A 19870-nucleotide genomic window follows, 5' to 3' on the forward strand; every position below is an offset into this window, starting at 1 on the left:
TTCAAGGTAGGAAGCAGACACATCAGAAGAGGAGATTCTGGTAACTTTCCAAAGGAAATATGCAGATTTTGTTGACGAACTTTCTTAGAACTGAAATCATATTTATGTATGAAATATTATTTGGGATTTCTCATCACAGAAAAATTTACACTAAAACAATGGGCCTGGGAATAGCTCATAGGACAGTGCCCTATTTGCAGGCGTGAGACTGTGAGTTAGATCCCTGTCATGAAAGCATAAACAATGTTTTTCAACCTTTTTTTCTGACCAAAGCCGCCTTCCCACCTGTGTCTGTCTAAAACATAAAAACATCTCATGAAACCATAGGTCCCAGGACTGCCTACTTAGTCCAGAGTTGGTACAAAAGACATTAGTCACACAGGGAAACACTTAAAAGAATTTTCTTTTCTTTTCTTTTTTATTTATTTATTTTTTTGCTTTTTGGGTCACACCCGAGATGCACAGGGGTTATTCCTGGATCTGCGCTCAGGAATTACCCCTGGCAGTGCTTAAGGGACCATATGGGATGCTGGGAATCGAATCCAGGTCAGCCTCCTGCAAGACAAACGCCCTACCCGCTGTGCTATTGCTCTAACCCCAGAATTTTATTTTATATTAGAGACCATGGTTTAGAATACTGTCAAGGTAGGATTTCTAGCATAAATCATTCTAGCACCACATGCTCCACCAGGACCCCTCCCTCCATTCCCTCCCGGCCGCTATGATGCGCTTCCTACAGATGATCATGCCTCCATTTCTGTTGTGCGTGGGCCTTTGTTACGCCCCGACTGTGTTTCTTTATATCTCACATATGAGGAGACCATTCTGCGTCTGTCTTCTCCTTCATGAGACCCTGCAGGTCTATCCTTGTGGCACCACATTACATGATTTCATCTTTTCGTACAGCCGAGCGGTATCCCACTGTGTATATGTACCATAGTTTCTTTACCCAGTCATGTGCTCTTGAACACTTTGGTTGTTTCTAAATTCTGGCTCTTGTGAAAAGTGATGCAAAGAGCAGAGGGGCACATCTCTTTTATTTACAAAATGCCCAACATGACCTAAAACTTTCCAGTCTTGGCTACTTGTAACTTCATTTTGTTTATGAAGTAGTGAAGCTGTTTGTGGTGGGACTGTGTCAAGAATCAAATCTTCAATGACAGGGATCAAACTCAGGCCTCAGAGAGGGACATCTTACCTCCTCAGTCACTAGTGCCACACCCCTGGGCCCAATTCTTCTCTTTCATTTTTGTATTTTAACTTAGGGACCTCCTTTCCTGTAATGGTCGGACTGGGGCTGGCCAGAAAATTCAAAGCTTCGCTGCAGCATGGTGGTAGGGAATGCCAGGGCCAGGCCTGCGGCTCTAGGAAAGAAATTCAGGGTCTCACACAAGTACTTTATCCCTTTGTGCCAGCTTCCTAGATCACCAATTTTCTTGTTTCAAAGTAATCAAATCAGGGGCTGGAGCGATAGCACAGTGGGTAGGGCGTTTGCCTTGCATGCGGCCGACCCGGGTTCGAATCCCAGCATCCCATATGGTCCCCTGAGCACCACCAGGGGTAATTCCTGAGCGCATGAGCCAGGAATGACCCCTGTGCATTGCCAGGTGTGACCCAAAAAGCAAAAAAAAAAAAAAAAAAAAGTAATCAAATCAATGTAAAAAGTACTGGATCGTGTAACAAATTATTGTGAACAACTTTATAAAAATTAAATTAAATTTTAAAAAAAGTACTGGGTTACTACTCATGCCCCCCCTTTTTTTTTAAACCTTTTCGGCTTTTCCTGTAAAGATGATGCTGCTAATTTATTTGTGGGTATTGAAACCATTGGTGCCTCTCTAAATAAATATGATGGTGAAATTGTCTGTCTTTAAGGTCAGAGGTTTTTTTTGTTTGTTGGTTCATTTTTTTTTTGTTTGGGTTTTTTTTTTTTCTTTTTGGTTCATACCCAGTGCTGCTCAGGGGTTACTCCTGGCTCTGTGCTCAGGAATTACTCCTGGCGGTATTCAGGAGACCATATGAGATGCCAGGGATTGAACCTGGGTCAGCCACATGCAAGGCAAACACCCTACCCGCTGTACTATTGCTCCTGTCCCATGCAGTCAGATTTTTAAGCCCACTGGTTTCTTCCTGCTGTCATGAGAGAAGAGACAGTACAGGGGTTAAGGCACATGCCTGCACAATGCCCTGGTTTGAATTCTAGAACCCCATCTGGTCCCCTCAGGACCATCAGGGGTTTGCTTCTGAGCACGGAGCCAGGTAAAGCTCCTGAGCGGCTCTGGGTGCTGTCCCAAAATAAGAACGCTTGTGATCATAACTTTTGATCTCTTGTTGGCCTCCTAATCCCAAACTCTCATCATCTCAATTCAGCAACGATAAGAAAATTTCACCCCCAGATTTTTCTACTATCAAATCAATCCTGGATGTTACTCTTGAACTAGTCCTCAAAAAAAAAAAAATACTCTTTTCATTTAACAATCCAGGTTCCGTGAGATAGTACAGTAGGTAAGGAACTTGCCTTGCACGCAGCTGACCTGGTTTCGATCCTTGGCTCCCCATAGGGTTCCCGGAGCCCTGACAGAAGTGACCCCTCAGCACAGAACCAGGAGTCAACCCTGACACCAGCAGGGTGTGACTCAAAACCCTAAGAAAATAAAACCCAGTTCCTTGCCATGACTTCATAGACCCACTCACGGCAATTTCAAGCTCTTGAGCAAGGCGTTGCTTCTCCTGAGCCCTTCCCAGCCTGGTTTCCAGCTGTGTGTACCAGAGAGCGCTTTGTGTCAAGCTGGCATCCTGCATGTTTAGGGGCGGTGGTGGTGGTGGTGGTGGTGCCTCCACTGTCTCTTTAAGGCCCCCTCATTTTCGTGCAGCAGGAAGTAGGGTGTGGTTTGTTCTCGAGGAGACTGGAGTAGTGTGCTGAAAATAGTTTATCCCTGAGCTGGAACTAGGCACTGTCTTTAGAAGGGAAAAAAAAAAATCTTGTTTGCGTTCCCAAGAGTAAAATGTTGCATAGTATTTTTAGTGAGGAAGGGGAACATTAAGTAGCAGCGGTGACTATAAACTCAGAGTGCTCCTCTGGACGATTGCACTGCCGGGTACACAGCGTCCGACCTCGGAAACACACACCGTTATTATCCCCATCTCACGAATGCCTTGCCCCAGGTCCGGGAGCTGGGAAGCCAAAAGTGAAACCTAGCAAATTTGGCCCCGTGCACAGTCTCCTAACCACAGAACTAGAATAACTGAAAGAAAACCTACATCCGCGTCCGCCCTGAAACCTGAGGACTAGCTGTTCTAGGAAAGAGCAAAGAATGTTTGCGGCGCCCATGGTCTACAAGAAATTCTACTTTGAGGGACTAATGTACTTTGTTTCGGCTTGTTGGGGTTGTTGCTGCTGTTTGGGGGGTTGGAGGCACAGGGGGCGGAGCTTAAGGACCATATGCGATGCCAGAGACAGAACTGGGGTCAGCCTCCTGCCAGGCAAGAGCCTTAACCCCTGCTCTCCAGTCTGCCTTTTGTGGTCTGAATGAGAGCCCTGAGAGCCCGCCCCAGCAGGGCTTGCTCTGGGGGAAGGTATTTCTCCAATCTCCTTGCATCTGCTTTTGCCCACCTCCTTCAGGTGCTGCTTAAAAGTTTCATTTCACAAAGGGAACCTACTGTTTAATAAGGACATGCTTTCCCCCAAGGCAGACCATTTGCTGCAATACAACACCTTTTTTTTTTTTTTTGCTTTTGGGTCACACCCGGCTATGCTCAGGGGTTACTCCTGGCTTTTGCATTCAGGAATTACTCCTGGCGGTGCTTAGGGGACCATATGGGATACTGGGAATGGAACCCAGGTCGCCGCTTGCAAGGCAAACGCCCTACCTGCTGTGCTACCACTCCAGCCCCTGCAATACAACACATTTGAAGGTGGTTTGGGGTTATTTCCAGGAGAGTTCATGCTGCGAGCCCCTTCATGGGAGTTTCTCCACCCAACCTAACTTGACCACATTAATGGTGGAAAAAAAGAAAGGAAAATAAAAGAAAGAAAAAAGAAAATGGTGCAAGTGAGAAAAACAGCAGAATCAAAGAAAGCCTTCCCACTTTTATCTTCGCTTCCCTTTCCCTCCCTCCCTCCCTCCCTCCCTCCCTCCCTCCCTCCCTCCCTCCCTCCTTCCCTTCCTTCCTTCCTTCCTTCCTTCCTTCCTTCCTTCCTTCCTTCCTTCCTTCCTTCCTTCCTTCCTTCCTTCCCCTCTTCCCCCTCTTCCCTCCCTCCCTACCTCCCTCCCTCTCTCCCTCCCTCCCTCCCTCCCTCCCTCCCTCCCTCCCTCCCTCCCTCCCTCCCTCCCTCCCTCCCCTCCCCCTTATGGTTAAGGTAATGTGTTTACAATGAGAATCAATGTCTTCAAAAATTTTTTTCCAAGACCATGATGCCTGCCTTGTAAGTGCTGGTTTGCAGGTTCAATGCCTGTGCCACCTGATGTTCTCTCTGAGTATAGTGCTGGCATCTCTGCTGTCTGTCATCCCCCCACGTACAGCCCGATTGTGGCCAAGTGTGTACAAGCACTGTAACTGAAATGTGCAATCTCAAGGAGCACCACAACCAAGAAGAGGTAGAAGAGCACCACAACCCAATGTGTGATACCTTGTGAGCATATGGCCAATGGGATGTTCCCCAGTTTGCACTACAGTCAGAGCAGGAGTAAGCCCCTAACTGAAGAGTGCAACTTCTGTGTGTAAGCACTATGGCTCAGCAATGTAACCCTCAGGAAGCACCGCCTCATGTATGATCCCCATTGAGCACCACGGGTGTGTGTGACCTCGAGTCACTGCAATGATAGCATCAACAAACACTAAGAAAAGAGGCAACAAGAAGGAATATATGTTTGAATGAAGGCGTTACCAGGGACATAAGAGACATGCAGCCAACCCGGGTTTGATTCCTGGCATCATGTATATTGCCCCAAGCACCACCAAGAATGGTCCTTGAGCACAGAGCTGGAAGTACGCACTGAGCACCACTAGGTATGCTTCTGTATTCTCTCCCCTCCAAAAAAAAAAAAGAGAGAAATGTGGCTAATAGAAATGCCACTGCAATATACATATATATATGTACATATATATGTGTAGAGAATAGTAATTAGGCTGTGTACAAGAAATACCTCTACTTAGAATGCAGGCATAAAAAGAAATGGTCCATGGCTCATTGCCTTGGTTGCCTGTTGCAGAAATAGTCCAGTCCTACTGGCTCCAAGAGCTGGTGGACACAGCTCTTTCCTGCCTTGCCTGGCGTGACTCAGGTTGGTTGCCTGCAATTGGCTGCACCATGGGCAAATACAGACACTGCAGTCAGGGCTCTCTCCTTCCTCCTCCGTGATTTAGCAGGAGGAGGATGGAAACACAGGATGGAAACAACCTCACAGTTGTTTAAAACAGGAACTCTGTATTATTTCTCAGAATTTTGTAGATACACCGAATGCATCTCGGCAGTCTACTCCATGCAGCAAAGGAACAGTGCTTCAAATGCTGCCTTCAGTTTGGAGAATGGATCGTTGTGAGGACTCGTCCATGCCTTGTAGAACACTTAGCAGCAACCTTAGCTGGTCCCCACTGGATGTTGGACGTGTCAGACACAAATGCCCTTTGGAGACCGAATTGGCTGAGGTGAGAACGATGAGGCTAGGAGGCTGGCTGAGTCTGGGTCATTAGAAAGGGTTTCTAGCATTCCAGATTTCTGGGATTCTTTTGTTTCTGATGTTTTCAGTGCTAGGGATTGAACCTAGGGCCTCACATGTGCAAGGCAAGTCAGCTACTTCCGAGCTCTGTCAAGGATTGTTTTTTTTTGCTAGTCACTTTCAGAAGTGCTCAGGGGTTATTCCTGTCTCTATACCAGAAGTGACCCTTGTCTGTGTCCAGGCAACGATATATACTGGTGATTGGCCTGAGATTAACTGTATGCAAGGAAATAAATGCTTACATCCTATATACTATGTCCCTGTCCCCAGAATTCTTTGTTCGGGAAAAACATGTACTCGTCACATGTTTAAAATGGTAAGGAAGACTTTATTTCTGGTAAACTGACCCAGCAGAATTCTTGCCAAAATGGAGCAAATGTGCCAAGGATAGAGATCAAAACCAGAGCCTAGCCAAGGAGAGAAGGCACAGAAGCTTTCTCTTCCATTGTAAGGAGAGAGTCCTTCCTCCTCTCTTTGTATGAAGTACAGCCTTTCATCATTCTAAAGTTAAATGGAAATTCCTTCACGGCGTAATGGCCGCTTTACATGAATAAAACCCAAAGTTAGGATTTGGACCGGAGTGATATCACTTTCGCTTCGTTTCTAATTTGTAAAACGAATCCTCTAGGCCATGTTGGATTCAAAGAGAAGAGAGCCACTCTCCATCTCCTGAAGAGAACATTAGCGAATGTGTGACCATTTTTAAACCAGCCAATACCATAGCTGCATTCAAAGACTCAAAATGGATATTTTTCAGAAGGAAAGGAGATTTTCAGAAAGAATTCTACTTAAGATCTATCAAAAGGAACTTTTTTATTATTATTAGTGAATTACTGTGAGGGTACAGTTAAGATTTACATATTTGCGTGCTTGTGTTTCGGGCATGCAATGGTCCCATCCCTCCACCAGTGCCCATTCTCCACCACTGATGATCCCAGTATCCCTCCCCTCCCGATCCCATCCCCTCACCCCACCCCACCTCTGTGGCAGGGCATTCCCTTTTGTTTCTTCTCTCCTTTTGGGTGTTGTGGTTTGCAACAGGGTATTGAGTGCCCATTGTGTTCAATCTATAGTCTACTTTTGGCACCCATCTAACACCCAAGAATAGTAGAAATAAGTACTGGAACATCAAAATGAACTCTTAAAGCAACAGAATAGCCTTAGTTTTGGACCGGAGGGGAAACTGACTTTTTACTGATGGTGAAATAGCAGGAGTTGAAGGACGTGTGGAGCGTCAGGTCACTTTAAACTTCCACCCGTGAAACAGGTAGCCATTCAGAATAGAGAACGGGTCGACTGGGGGTGGAATTTGGCAGTAGATGAAAGGAAGTCCCCTAACTTTTCCTTCTCTGTCTGTCTGTCTCTGTCTCTGTCTGTCTGTCTGTCTCTCTCTCTGTGAGCAGCATCCTCAGGACTCTCTCTTCTCTCAGGCAGGCTGTATATCCTGGAGACCCAAACAGGGGCAGCATACACGCAGGACTCAGTCCCCCAGGGAAGCTCAGGTTCAGGAAAGGCTCAGAAACCCTTGCAGTGATAAGGTGCCAGGACACGTGTGCATGGCTGTGGCGGGAGATGAGGAAAAGCCAGGACAGGATGACAGGAACTGCTGGGGTAGAGTTGGGAGACCCAGGGCCGAATACAGAGCACAGGGATCTCGCCCACACACAGGAGACCGTGGCCGGAGACCGAGGCCAGAGACCGAAGAGAGCATACATGGGATAGAAAGCTGCGCAGGGACAGGATGTGGCCACTGTTCGCCGGAGGCGAGTGGACTGCATAGGATGAGACAGGGAAGTCGTTCACTGGTAAAGGAGAGGCCTGGACATCTAGGGAGGGACCCGGACCCATGTACTTCATCTGTGCAATAATTAACTTTTAATCTTCTGAGTTTGTTTGTTTTTTTGCTTTTTTGGGTCATACCTGGCGCTGCACAGGGGTTACTCCTGGCTCATGCACTCAGGAATCACTCCTGGCGGTGCTCAGAGGACCATATGGGATGCTGGGAATCAAACCCAGTTCAGCCGCGTGCAAGGCAAACGCCCTACTGCTGTGCTATGGCCCCAGCCCCCAAATCTTCCGAGTTTTGTATGCAAATCTTTCATAGAATTCTCAAGAATCCACCAGTACAGGAAAATCTGCTTTTTTTTTTTTTTTTTTTTGCTAACAGTGATAAAGAACCATATCATATTCAGAGGTGACAAAGGCCATCTGTCTCTAGATTGTCTCTAGATGGCATGGTGGTTATTACATTAAAGGTTCTGAACAAAAATCAGAAGTTGCTTTTGCTTGCATTATGATATAGATATCTTCCCATTGGATAAACCGGCTTTATTTGCTTAATTTTTATGCTATTTTTTTGTTGTTGTGGTTTATTTTTGTGTGTTAGGGATTGAACCGACGCCCTTGATCATGCAAGGCAAGTGCTCTATCATTGAACTACATCCCTGGCTCTGATGCTCACTTCTTTTCTTCAACACAACTATAACAGCATGGTTGATGTTTCCAAAAATGAAAACAGGTTGTGAACATTCAAAAGTATTACTTCATTTAGTCAGCACTAAATGCACATATATAAACTTAACAGTTAGAATTTATAGTTCAAATTATATTGCCAAAGTTGTTTTCCAAAGAAAATTGTTTGCAAGACAGATCCAACATCTACATTTTCACTTGAGTCTTTTTGTTTGTTTGTTTGTTTTGTTTTATTGGGCAACATGCAGCGGTGCTCAGGGCTTATTCCTGACTCTGCACCCAGAGATCACTCCTGGCGGTGCTTGGGATCCTGTGATTGAACCCAGTCTGACCACATGCAAGGCATATGCCTTACCCACTGTACTATTGTTCCAGCCCCTTCACTTGAATCTTTACCCTTCCATCATCTCATTCAGGTACTATTTCTGGAAGCATTTTCGACTGTAAGACACCATTTCCCTCCACCTCCCTACACCCCCAAAAAAACATTTAGCAAAGCTATAGTTGTTTCATAGGATATTGATAGGTATTACATTTAAGAACTGGAGCGATAGCACAGCTGGTAGGACGTTTGTCATGCACGCGGCCGACCCGGGTTCAATTCCTCCATCCTTCTCAGAGAGCCCGGCAAGCTACAGAGAGTATCCTGCCCGCATGGCAGAGCCTGGCAAGCTACCCGTGGCATATTCGATATGCCAAAAACAGTAACAACAAGACTCACAATGGAGGCATTACTGGTGCCCGCTCGCGCAAATTGATGAACAACAGGACGACAGTGCTCCAGTGCTATTACATTAAAAAAAGGTAAGATTGTATAAACTTGGGAAATTATAAGTTGAGAATAACCAGGCTTCTTTGTGTGTGTGTGTGTGTGTGTGTGTGTGTGTGTGTGTGTGTGTGTGTGTGTGTGTGTGTGTGTATGTTGGGGTGAGCAGTTGAACTTTCTCCTGGTTCTCTGTGCTCAGGGATCATTCCTGGCGGTGCTAGGGGGATTTAACATAGTGTTTTGCATTAAATTAAGGTGCTCTGTGTGCAAGGTAAGTGTCTCACCCCCCTGTACTATCTCTCTGACCCCTAAGCATACTTTCTTTACTTCTAAACTTCTTAGGATCTTTACTATACTAATGTTTGTTCTATTTCATAAAATTTACAATGTTACCAAGATATATTTACTCACATAAAGAGGTATGTCTTATACAACTACTGTTCCCCAGGCTACTCATGGTAGAAGTTGTTCTAAGTGCACATGGAGGGGAAGGAATGCTGAGAGAAAATTCCCTTCAAGGGCAATTAAAATTATCTTCAGAAACAGGCTTAGCTATAGCATAAGTACTCATAAACACTGGTGATCTTCATATCTAATTATGCATTATGTGATTGTGCTTGTTCTGAAAATTGATGGTGGTATGAATACAGGGAATTGCAACAGTTTATCGAAAGATCATTTTTTCCAAAGTTAATTTAAATTCATCAAATTTAATCATTATTATCAAAGATTCCTTGGAGTAGTTGTTTAAGAGGAAGAATTAGAATTAAGTCTGTATTTTTTCCCACTCTTTTGTATTTTTTCACAAAATACAAAAGCTTTATTGAGGCAAAATTGGCAAGTAAAAATTGTGAAGTGCAAAGACCAATGTTCTAATATATGTATGCATTGTGAAATATTCTCCACTTAAAAAAATTTTTTTTGGGTTAATGAGAACAATAGAATCTACTGATGCCTAAAATTCTGCAGGAACAGGGTGAATGACATACACAGTTTTCCAGGGAACCCAATAGTTTTTTTTTTTTTGGTTGTTTGTTTTGGTGCCATACCTGGTGGTGCTCAGGGATTATTTCTTTACTTCTGCCTCTTTTCTCAGGGATAACTCCAGCTGGTGCTGGGGGACCAACCAAATGTGGCAGCGATTGGACCAGAGTGCAAGGCAAGTGCTTTAATCCTGTGCTCTCTCTAGCCCGAGTCCAATATTTTTTTTTATCCATGCCCCTACACTATGATCATAAGCAATTACTATGAGCCAGAGCATCATGTGGGGTCCTCAGGGTCATTGGGGAAAGGCCAGTCCCTTATTCCTTTGTGGGGATGACATGGTTAGAATACCCACATGAAAGAACAATGACCCACATGAAAGAACAGGGAAGGGTTACACGGAGTCCCCAAAGGCTGGCAATTGAAAGCAAGGTTGGAACCTGGTGCAGGGAGCGGAGAAGGGTTTTAGAGAGGGTCAGTCGTGTAAGGGTCAGGGAAGCTAAGATGCCCTGGGATCAGAGTTTTGGGTTTGGACTGTAAGGACCCACCGACACTAGTGTCTTGTGTCCCCTCCTTGGTGTTCATGCCTTTGCATTTGTCCCCACGACTGGAGCATAGGCTGGACCCGGAAGTTTGCTAGGAAAGCAAAGAGTTGAGCAGAGACCTGGGCGGTAGCTTCTGAGACTGGGATACGAAACAGACTGGCTTCTGTTTGGCTTACCCGCTCCTGCTTCCACCCCCCCCCCCCGGGTTCACTACTCAGCTGCCCAGTGCTCTGGAAGGCTCAAGGCAAAGTGCCAGTCTCAGTCAAGCAGCCCCTAGGAACTGAATCCTGCTAACAAGCTCAGGAGGGAGAAAGTAAGTGGAGCCTCTTCCTTCCAGCACAGCCGTTACACAGCTTCTCTCTTGCCCTGCCCCTTGCCCACAGCCCTGGGGAAGATCCTGAGGCTAAGCCATACCTAGATCCTCAGCTCACAGAAACTGAGATAATAAAATAATTTGAGGGGTGGAGGGTGAGCTCCCAAGTGAAATGCAGGAGGCTAGCGGCTAATTGGGCAGGCAGATGTGTCTTTGCCCAGGCCCTGCACCGCTGGGCGAAAGTGGGAGGTGCTGGGGGTCTCCAGGGCTGTACCCAGCACCGCTCAGGGCACGATATGGTGCTGTGAACCACATCCGGGGTGGGTGCCCTGTGCTGTCTCCCAGCCCCAGGAGACTTTTGCTGCAAGCCAATAAATTGTACAGTAGGCATTTCCATCAGGACTGCTACATCTCAACCCGGGATGTGTAACTCATTTTTTTTTTTTTACTTTATGAGTGCCCTCAGCTCTTGGTGCCCCGCTTCCATACACAACACAGAGAAATCCGTGCTTTCTCTTGAAAATGTCTGTCTGTCTCTTTTCTTCTCTCTCTCTCCCTCCTCATATTCCCTAAATAAAACTACTTGACTTAAAAAAAAATTGCGAGTAATCTGGTAGGTAGAAGATTGTTTTGGGGCCACACCTGGCTGTGCCCAAGGCATACTCCTGGCTTTGTGTTCAGGGATCACTCCTGACTGCTCGAGGACCATAAGTGATAGAGGTAGGCTGTGTGCAAGGCAAGCGCCCTACCTACTGTGCTATCTCTCCCTTTGTTAGTTTTGGTTTCTATTACATACTATTAAATGTGTTTGTTGTGTTCTAAGCCCTGTTAGAATTTATATATGTTTATATGTATATTATACACATAATATATGTATATATTATATGCCTCTTAATTATATAATTATATATATATTATATGCCTCTCGGAGAGCCTGGCAAGCTACTGAGAGTATCCTGCCCACACAGCAGAGCCTGGCAAGCTCCCTGTGGCGTATTCAATATGACAAAAACAGTAACAACAAGTCTCACAATGGAGACGTTACTGGTGCCTGCTTGAGCAAATCGATGAACAATGGGATGACAGTGCTACAGTGCTATATATATTAGCAAATGTATACAAGGGGCAAGTGAAGCATTTTTTAATGTTTGGCTTATAAGATGAAATATAAATGAAGAAAAGTATGTAAGTATATACAGCAATCCTTACTTTTAGAGAATGGAAAATGCTCTTTGTGAGGTGAGAAGACAGTAGGCATGCCTTCATACTAAGAAATGAACTTTATATCATGACGAAGACCATATGCAAGTGTAAACTAAGTTTGTAAATGTGCATGGTTTACAGAAGCAGCTTTCTTTCGGTGGCTTCTTACTTTCTGTGGGCAGTGTGTTCTGCTATTTGCAATTCTGTTCTAGTTCTTGACCAAAATAAGTTCACTCAGAGCCCCCCTGCATTGATTTCACAGCTGCCCAGAGGCATATGCCCGACAGTTTGAACCACACTAAGGTAGTCCAATGGTGGAGGCCCCGGGGAAGAGGGAGAGAGGAGTGTGAAGGCACGGGGCAAGAGGGAATGCTATAATTCCTGGGAAGCCTGTCTTGGAAGAGATTAAACTTGGTTTCCCTTGTATTCTTTTTTTTTTAATTTTTTGGGTCACACCTGGCGATGCACAGGGGTTACTCCTGGCTTTGCACTCAGGAATTACCCGTCGGTGCTCAGGGGACCATATGGGATGCTGGGAATCGAACCTGGGTCAGCCATGTGCAAGGCAAACGCCCTACCCGCTGTGCTATCGCTCCAGCCTCTTGGTTTTCCTTTTGAAAGGAACGTCCTATTTTGATTCTGTGGCCCAGAACAGCGCTGGTGCCTGTGGGACAGCAGTGCCAACCGAGAATGCGCAGAGGCTGGTGGAGCCGAGTTCAGAGCTCATTGGAGCTTAATTTAAAGTGGTTTCTTTGCTTTGGGGGCTGCAAGCAGCAGTGCTCAGAGCTTATTCCTGGCTCTGCTCAGAGATCACTCCTTGTGGTGCTGGAGTGTTGGGGATCAAACTTGGGTTAGCTGCGTGCAAGGCGTGCAAGGCAAAGTGCCCTTACGCGCTGTTCTATCCCTCCGAATCCAGAATCTTTAATTTTTATATGTCTGATTTTGTAGATTATAAAAATAATGAGTTACAGGAGATTTCAAAAAAGATATTTGAGAAAATAATATTGGCAATTGGGATGTTAATATGAAAGCAGATCTATGGCATTTAATAAGTTAGATGAGTATTTGTACCAATTCTATTTTTGTCCAAGTTCTTTGGGAAGTTACAATGATCATTATCTGAGGGAAACCTGTGGGCATAGCACAGGAAGGACTATTTCTAGATGGAAAAACCAATGCATAAAATAATATAAATTATTCAAGGTACATTTTCTCTGAGTGACTATAGGAAATCAGGGAAGTTAGCCCAAATGACTTAGTGGATTTTAAGAATTCAGCAGTTCGGTAATGAAAGAAGAAGGAGAAGGAGGAAAAGGAGGAGAAGAAGGAGAAGGAGAAGAAGAAGAAGAGAAGAAGGGGTGGGGGTGGAGGAGGAGAATCAGGAAGAGGAAGAAGAATGTTGAAATTAAAACCACGATAGCACAGTGGGTAGGGCATTTGCCTTGTACTTGGCCAACCCGGGTTCGATTCCTTCTTCCCTCTCGGAGAGCCTGGCAAGCTACCAAGAGTATCCCACCCACACAGCAGAGCCTGGCAAGCTCCCCGTGGCATATTTGATATGCTAAAAACAGTAGCAGCAAGTCTCACAATGGAGACGTTACTGGTGCCTGCTCGAGCAATTCGATGAACAAAGGGGCGACAGTGCTACAGTGCTATTTTTTACCTAGGCATTTTTTTTGGGTGGGATGGGGGGCTGTCACACCTAGTGGTGCCCAGGGATTACTCTTGACTGTGATCAGGAATCACTTCTGACAGTGATAGGGGACACTACGTGTACCAGGGATGGAGCACAGGTTGGCAGTATGTTGCCTACTGCGCTATCTCTCCAGCCCATTTCCACCTCGCTTTAAGATTAGCCTGTCCTTCCCCCCAGGTGTACACACTGTTTACCTCTGACGACTCTGAAGTGTTGCTGTATATTGTTTGCAAAGATCTAGGGGATGAACCGCGTGGCGAAATTTGGGAGAAAGAAACTTTGGTGTACACATTTTGAAATTTATTTCAGAGCACAAGTTTATCAAGGAAATAGAAAAAAGAATCCAAGTGTGGGTATACAAGGCACACCGGCATGTTTCTTTGTCCCCACATCTCCTTCTGGAAGCATCTGAGGAGAGGGCTTTATGTCACCACTCACCATCTTGCGTTCTTTAGATAGATTCGCTCTCTCTCGCTCTCCCTCCTTCCCTCTCCCTCTCTCCCCTCCTCTCAGATATGGCAGAAGAAAGGGAACAATAAAAGGGCTAGAATAAAAAGATTCCCGAGAAATTTCCTATGTTTTATGGAAGTAGGAAATAGAAGTCTTTCACCTCACCTACATTTTGTTTCTGACATCTTGATTTTAGTACATCTTTTTTTTTCTTTTGTAGCAATAAAAGCAGAACTATCGCCTCTGCATCAAATTTGAATAAGACTAAAAATAGACGATCAAAGTTGAGCATGGAAGAAGTGGGCCAGCTTCTCCTTCCTCCTTTTCATTTGGTTTCAGCTTGAATGAGAAGGAGGTAGCTCGCACAATTAACAAGAACAGCAACTGGCTGGATGTCCGTGTGCTCGGAGCCAATTATGGTATTTTTGTGGGAAAGTTTCCAATTTTTATATCTCAGTTATGGAGAGGTGGGAGGCAGCTGGTGTGAATGTCTGTCTCCAGGGTACATGCATACTTATTCTGATCCAAGATGGCATGGCAGCAATATGTTTTTTCAAGGAAATAATTATCTCAATTTTCTTACATTCTAACCTAAAGTTTAGTTTCTGCATCCTCATCACTTGAGAAATAAAAATGAAAGAAGAGAAACCAGAAAGGCCAATGCCAAGGTCACCAACATATTGTGAGATCTCGTACCACCTCCAGCCAGGGATATCAGTGATGAAATTAAGCTGTCTGAATGGGCCACATGAACTCATTATCTTTCTCCACTGTGACTCAGCTCTCCCCGTAATTAACCACCATTTCTTTCAGTTTTCACAATTTTTGACTTCACAATCTTCTTCGTGCCCCCCTTTCAAATACTCCCCAAATCCAAGTATATCTACCTTCAAAGCACTTATCCATTCATTTATTCATGTATTTCTCATGCATTTATAGCTACTGTATACTGTATGCTGTGCATGGTACCAAGGATACAACGATGACTGAGAAAGACAGTGTTTACTGAGACTTGAGCTTATATTCGAGCAGAAGCCCAGGAAAAATACAAGTAAAAAAAGCACAATTCTAATTCCTGAATGCAAGCTGTCATGGAGAAGATGCGGGAACACACGGGGACGGGTCGAGCTTTGCACTGTCAGAGCAGGCTTCAGAGAAAACAAATCATTTAGCGGAGATTTTAAGGGGCAGAAAAATATAGAAGACATGTGCTTTACGCATCCTCCATCCAACAAATTTTTCCTGAACACTAATTGTGGGCCAGGCTTTATGCTACACTTGTAGAGACAGAAATATAGATACAGTCCTTCCTCTCTTGGGCTCGGAGAATGTTGGCATAGGAAAGAAACAGAAATAAAAACATTGGTATGAAATGTCTCCCCACCCCAGGGGACCCAGCCCTGGCAGCCGAACTTCACTACCCAATCAGCTCCACGCTCCAGGCCGCTTTCCGGACCAACACATTATAAGACACTTCCTACCCATTTTCCATAATTACCACACCATATTTGATGGAGTTCAGACAGTAGGCAACAAATCATAGAGTACTATATATGTATATATATTATATATATGTACATATATATATAATATATATATCTCAGAGAGTCCGGCCAGCTACTGAGAGTTGAGAGTATCCCACCTGCATGGGCAGAGCCTGACAAGCTACCTGTGGCGTATTCGATATGCCAAAAACAGTAACGATAGGTCTCATTCTCTGACCCTGAAAGAGCCTCCAATTGTTGGGAATGATAAGTAGAGAGAGGCTGCTAAAAAGTCAGGGCTGGGAGGAATAGAGACGTTACTGGTGCCCACTCGAGTAAACTGACAAACAACAGGATGACAGTGATACAGTGATACACGTGTGAAATGATCCACGCATCCATCCAGCATCTCTCTAGCCATTGCCTGTTATGATTAGAGGCCTCTGGAGGGTTACATTGCTCCCAGCTATAGGCCTGATTTAAAAAGTTCCTTAGGAACAACTGCTCCCAAGCACCCAGCATTCTGCCCTGCTGCAGCAGCCTCTGCTCCAGACTGGACCTGAACGCCCCTCAGAACAGAATCAGATGGGGATTCTCTGAGTCTTCATCCTCCCTTAGGTGACCCCGGGTAGGATGCACTATTCCGCGCTTCTGCGGAGCCTTTACCGAAGAGTTGGGTTCCCTAAACCCGATTACACTACCGGAGAGGGAAATGGCCTCTCCGGTAGTGTAATCGGGTAAGAGGGAAAAGAGAGCAATAGAGATTTCGCTCTCTACTTAACGGGAGATGAATCTAATTTAGACATCCAACAACTATGTGACCAGACCGCTGAGCTCTTCGACCCATGGAGCTTCCCTTTGAGTGAGAAAATGGACAAGAAATGGGTGAGCGTTTACACCGACGGCACCAGGAGACCAGGAGGAGAATTAACTGGTCCATACTGCTGCTACCTTCGGGAAGGTGTCAGCAACAGGTTTAGGTTGGGAGGCAAGGAGCTGATGTGTGGATAAAAGCACAACAGTTGTGAAAAAAGTGATGGTGTTCAGCTTTTTCCCCAGAGACCTAGCGTGTCCTCCCAGGGGTCGCCTGTCCACAGCAGGGGCATCAGGAGAAATCAGCTTTATTCCCAGGGAGGAATTCCAGGGCTGCGTTACTATAGCTTAGCCGCTGACTGGGGTGGGGGTGGGAGGGGTCCTGCTTGCAGGAACTATTCCTCTAACTAGACGGTGCGGGCTTCCCATTCAGGAACCAGGATGCTCCTTCCCATCGTCTGGGAAGTCAGTCCTAGTCTGCCGGGACGGGAGTTTTCCTGGTTCCAAGGGCTAAACTTCCTTTGTTTTTCCTCTCCATAATGGTCACGCGGCTGTTTTTTTTTTTTAATTTGGTTTTTGCTCCAGCCCTGGAGCACAGCGGGTAGGGCGTTTGCTTTGCACGCGGCCGACCTGGGTTCGATTCCCAGCATCCCATATGGTTTCCAGAGCACTGCCAGGGGTAATTCCTGAGTGCAGAGCCAGGAATAACCCATGTGTGTTGCCGGGTGTGACCCCAAAAAGCAAAAAGCAAAAAAAAAACCCCACCCCCCCCCAAAAAAACCTTGGTTTTTGGTGCCACACCCGATGATGCTCAAGGATCACGCGAGGTGATGATGCCCAGGGGAACTTGGTCAGCCTCGTGCAAGGGGCACGCCCTAACCCGACGTACCATCGCTCCACCCCCCTACCCGGGCACTTTTCTAAAGGAGCCTAAGGTTGGCCGCCTCCAGGACACAGATTAAGGTCAGGAGGTCACAGAACCACGGCATAGCTGCCACGGGATCAGGGCAGGAGAAAGGTTGTAGGTTGTGGGGGGGGGGGGGTCGGGTGACAGCAGAAAGGCCGGCGTCGGGGCCAGCGGGGGAGGGGTTGGAGGGGCGAATGACGTCACCGAGCGGGGAGGCCTGCGGCACGTGACGTCACGCGGGCCGGCGGGCCGCCCGTGAGGTCACCTGGTGGGCGTGGCCAGCCCGACTCCCCCGTGGCGTCACGCGCGGGGGGCGGGGCCGGAGCGTGTCAGCGCCGCCGAATCAAAACAAGCCGGAGACGCGCCTTTTCGCTCCGGCCCCGAGCGAGCCCCGGGCGGCCGGGGAGGGCGCGGCGGCGGCGGCGGCGGCGGCGGCGGCGGCGGCGGCGGCGGCGGCCGGGATGGCGCGGCGCGGGCGGCGCGGCTAGACGGGACCCGAGCGGCCGCGCGCCCCGGCCCGGGGGAGGCGGTGCGGGGGAGCCTCGCGTCGCCTCGCCCGCCGCGGCTCGCGCCATGCCCAACCCCAAGAGCTGTAAAGGCGGCCGCAAGAACAAACGCGCCAACAGCAGCGGGGACGAGCAGGAAAATGGAGCCGGCGCGCTGGCGGCGGCGGGTGGCGCGGCGGGCGCGGCGGCCGGGGGCGCCCAGGCGGCGGCGGCGGGCGGCGGCGGCAGCGGCGGCGGCGGCGGCGGCGGAGCGGCCACGGCGGGCGCGGCGGGCAGCCCCGGGGGCGCGGCGGGCGGCGGAGGCGCGGGCGCCGCCCACGCCGCCCACGCGAGCAACTCGGCCGGGGCGGCCGCGCCGGGCGACGCCAAGAACGGTAAGACGCGGGGCGCGCTCCACTCCCTCCCTCCCCCCGACGGGCCCGGCGCGGGCCGCGCGTGGACAATGCGAGTCGGGACGCGCCCGCCCCGCCCCGCCCCTCCGCCCCGCCGCGGACGCCCGCGCCGGCCCCGGGGGTGGCCCCCGCGCCCCCCGACCCGCGCCGGGCGCCGGGCGCGGAAACTTCCCGACCCCTCCTCCCCCCCTGCACCCCCCGCGCGGCCCCCCGCCCCGCGCACCCCTAGGGGAAGAGGCGCCCGGCGGGCAGCGAGCCCGGGCTTGCCCTGTGTGTGCTTGTCACAGGTAAAGAGGCCCCGGACACGTCTGGACCGCGTGCATGTGTGTGCGTGTGTGCATGTGCGGGCGTGTGGGTGTGTGCGTGTGCATGTGTGGGTGTGTGTGTGTGTTGCGGGGCCGGGGTGGGGTTGGTTCTCGAAATTCTCTTGCTCGCTAGAGGAAGGAAGAGAATTGGAACTCGCCTTCCGTTCCCAGCTCGGAGTTTAAATTAAAAAAAAAAAAAGCAACTAACCAAATAAAAATCCTCCCCTCTGTATTTCTGCCTCACGTGTTTGGAAGAATCTAGTAATTGTGGGTCGTGACTGAGTACTGCTGCTGCCCTTTTTTTTTTTTTTGCTTTTTTTTTTTTTTTTTGGACCACACCCGGTGGGGTGGCCCCAGGCTTCCTCCTGCTGCTGTGCTCAGCAGGGATCACTTCTTGTCGGGGCAGGGGTGCCGTCGTGGGGGGTGGGGGATCGCTCAGAGGTGCCGAGGGTGGGACCCAGGCGGGCCTCCTGCAGAGCAAGGCTCCTGAATGCTGCGCTTTTGAGGGGGCATCCAGGGCATGGTGCAGAGGTGAGGGCGCTGCCATTGTCACCACAGTGACACGGCTTTTCCTGCTAGGCTGCTGGGCAGCCACTTTTTAGACATACCGGGGCAGGTCTTCGGATTCCTCCAGGCAGCAGTTTCTGCTGGGGGGCTGGGGGGGAAAGAAAGGAATATTTTAATGAAGGAAGGTTAGGACTTGCTGTAGCTGCCTTCCGCTTTGCAGTGTGCACCCTGTGAAGCCCTTGTTGATGCAGTTCACTCCCCCTTTTCAAGTTGGGCACCTGCTTTAGAAAAGCAGGTGGAAGAAGGCCCCATGGTGCTGTGAACATTACAGCAGGACTGGTGAGAGACATCCTGGCTGTGTGTCGCTGCAGTTTAGAAATAGGAAGTTTGCTTTTGTTTTTATTTTATTTTTTTTTCCAGGGAGAAATGGAACCCGTTTGTGGCTGACGGTCCAACTTTTGGCCAGACTGGCTTCTCCCATGATCTTTTGTTTTCCTGGCTTAAACTTCCTCCGGGCATGGACATAGCAGAGGGGGAGGAAGACAGGCAGGGTCCTCTGGCTCAGCCTTTGAGAGCTTTGTCATCTTGGGAAGGTCAGTGTCCCTGCCTCAGTTTCCTCTCCTGCTCCTGTGCAACTTTGAGCAAGACTCGCACTGATTGTGTGGCTCTTTCTGAGGTTCCTGGGAGGCCTGACTTGCTCAGTTCCAACTTCTGGTTGTCTTAAGGACCTGTTACGTTTGTCAGTAAACTCAAGAAAAAGTACATGGTCAGGGCTGGAGCTGTAATCCAGCTGGGAGGGCATCTGCC

General features: G+C 48.1%; 1 protein-coding gene and 1 pseudogene across 1 annotated transcript in view; one reads left to right on the forward strand and one right to left on the reverse strand.

Annotated features, from left to right (window-relative positions):
* The window catches only part of LOC101546717 (60S ribosomal protein L6-like), a 40589-nt pseudogene extending 26449 nt beyond the window's left edge, over nucleotides 1-14140 (reverse strand).
* Nucleotides 14141-17809: 3669 nt separating this feature from the next.
* The window catches only part of HECA (hdc homolog, cell cycle regulator), a 61274-nt gene continuing 59213 nt past the window's right edge, over nucleotides 17810-19870 (forward strand). The window contains exon 1 of the mRNA XM_055136145.1: nucleotides 17810-18233. Coding sequence (XP_054992120.1) covers nucleotides 17927-18233 — 307 coding nt within the window. The 5' untranslated portion in view covers nucleotides 17810-17926. The remainder of the gene's footprint in view (nucleotides 18234-19870) is intronic.

The sequence above is a fragment of the Sorex araneus genome, chromosome 4 (assembly GCF_027595985.1).
Source record: "Sorex araneus isolate mSorAra2 chromosome 4, mSorAra2.pri, whole genome shotgun sequence".
Taxonomy (NCBI): Eukaryota; Metazoa; Chordata; class Mammalia; order Eulipotyphla; family Soricidae; genus Sorex; species Sorex araneus.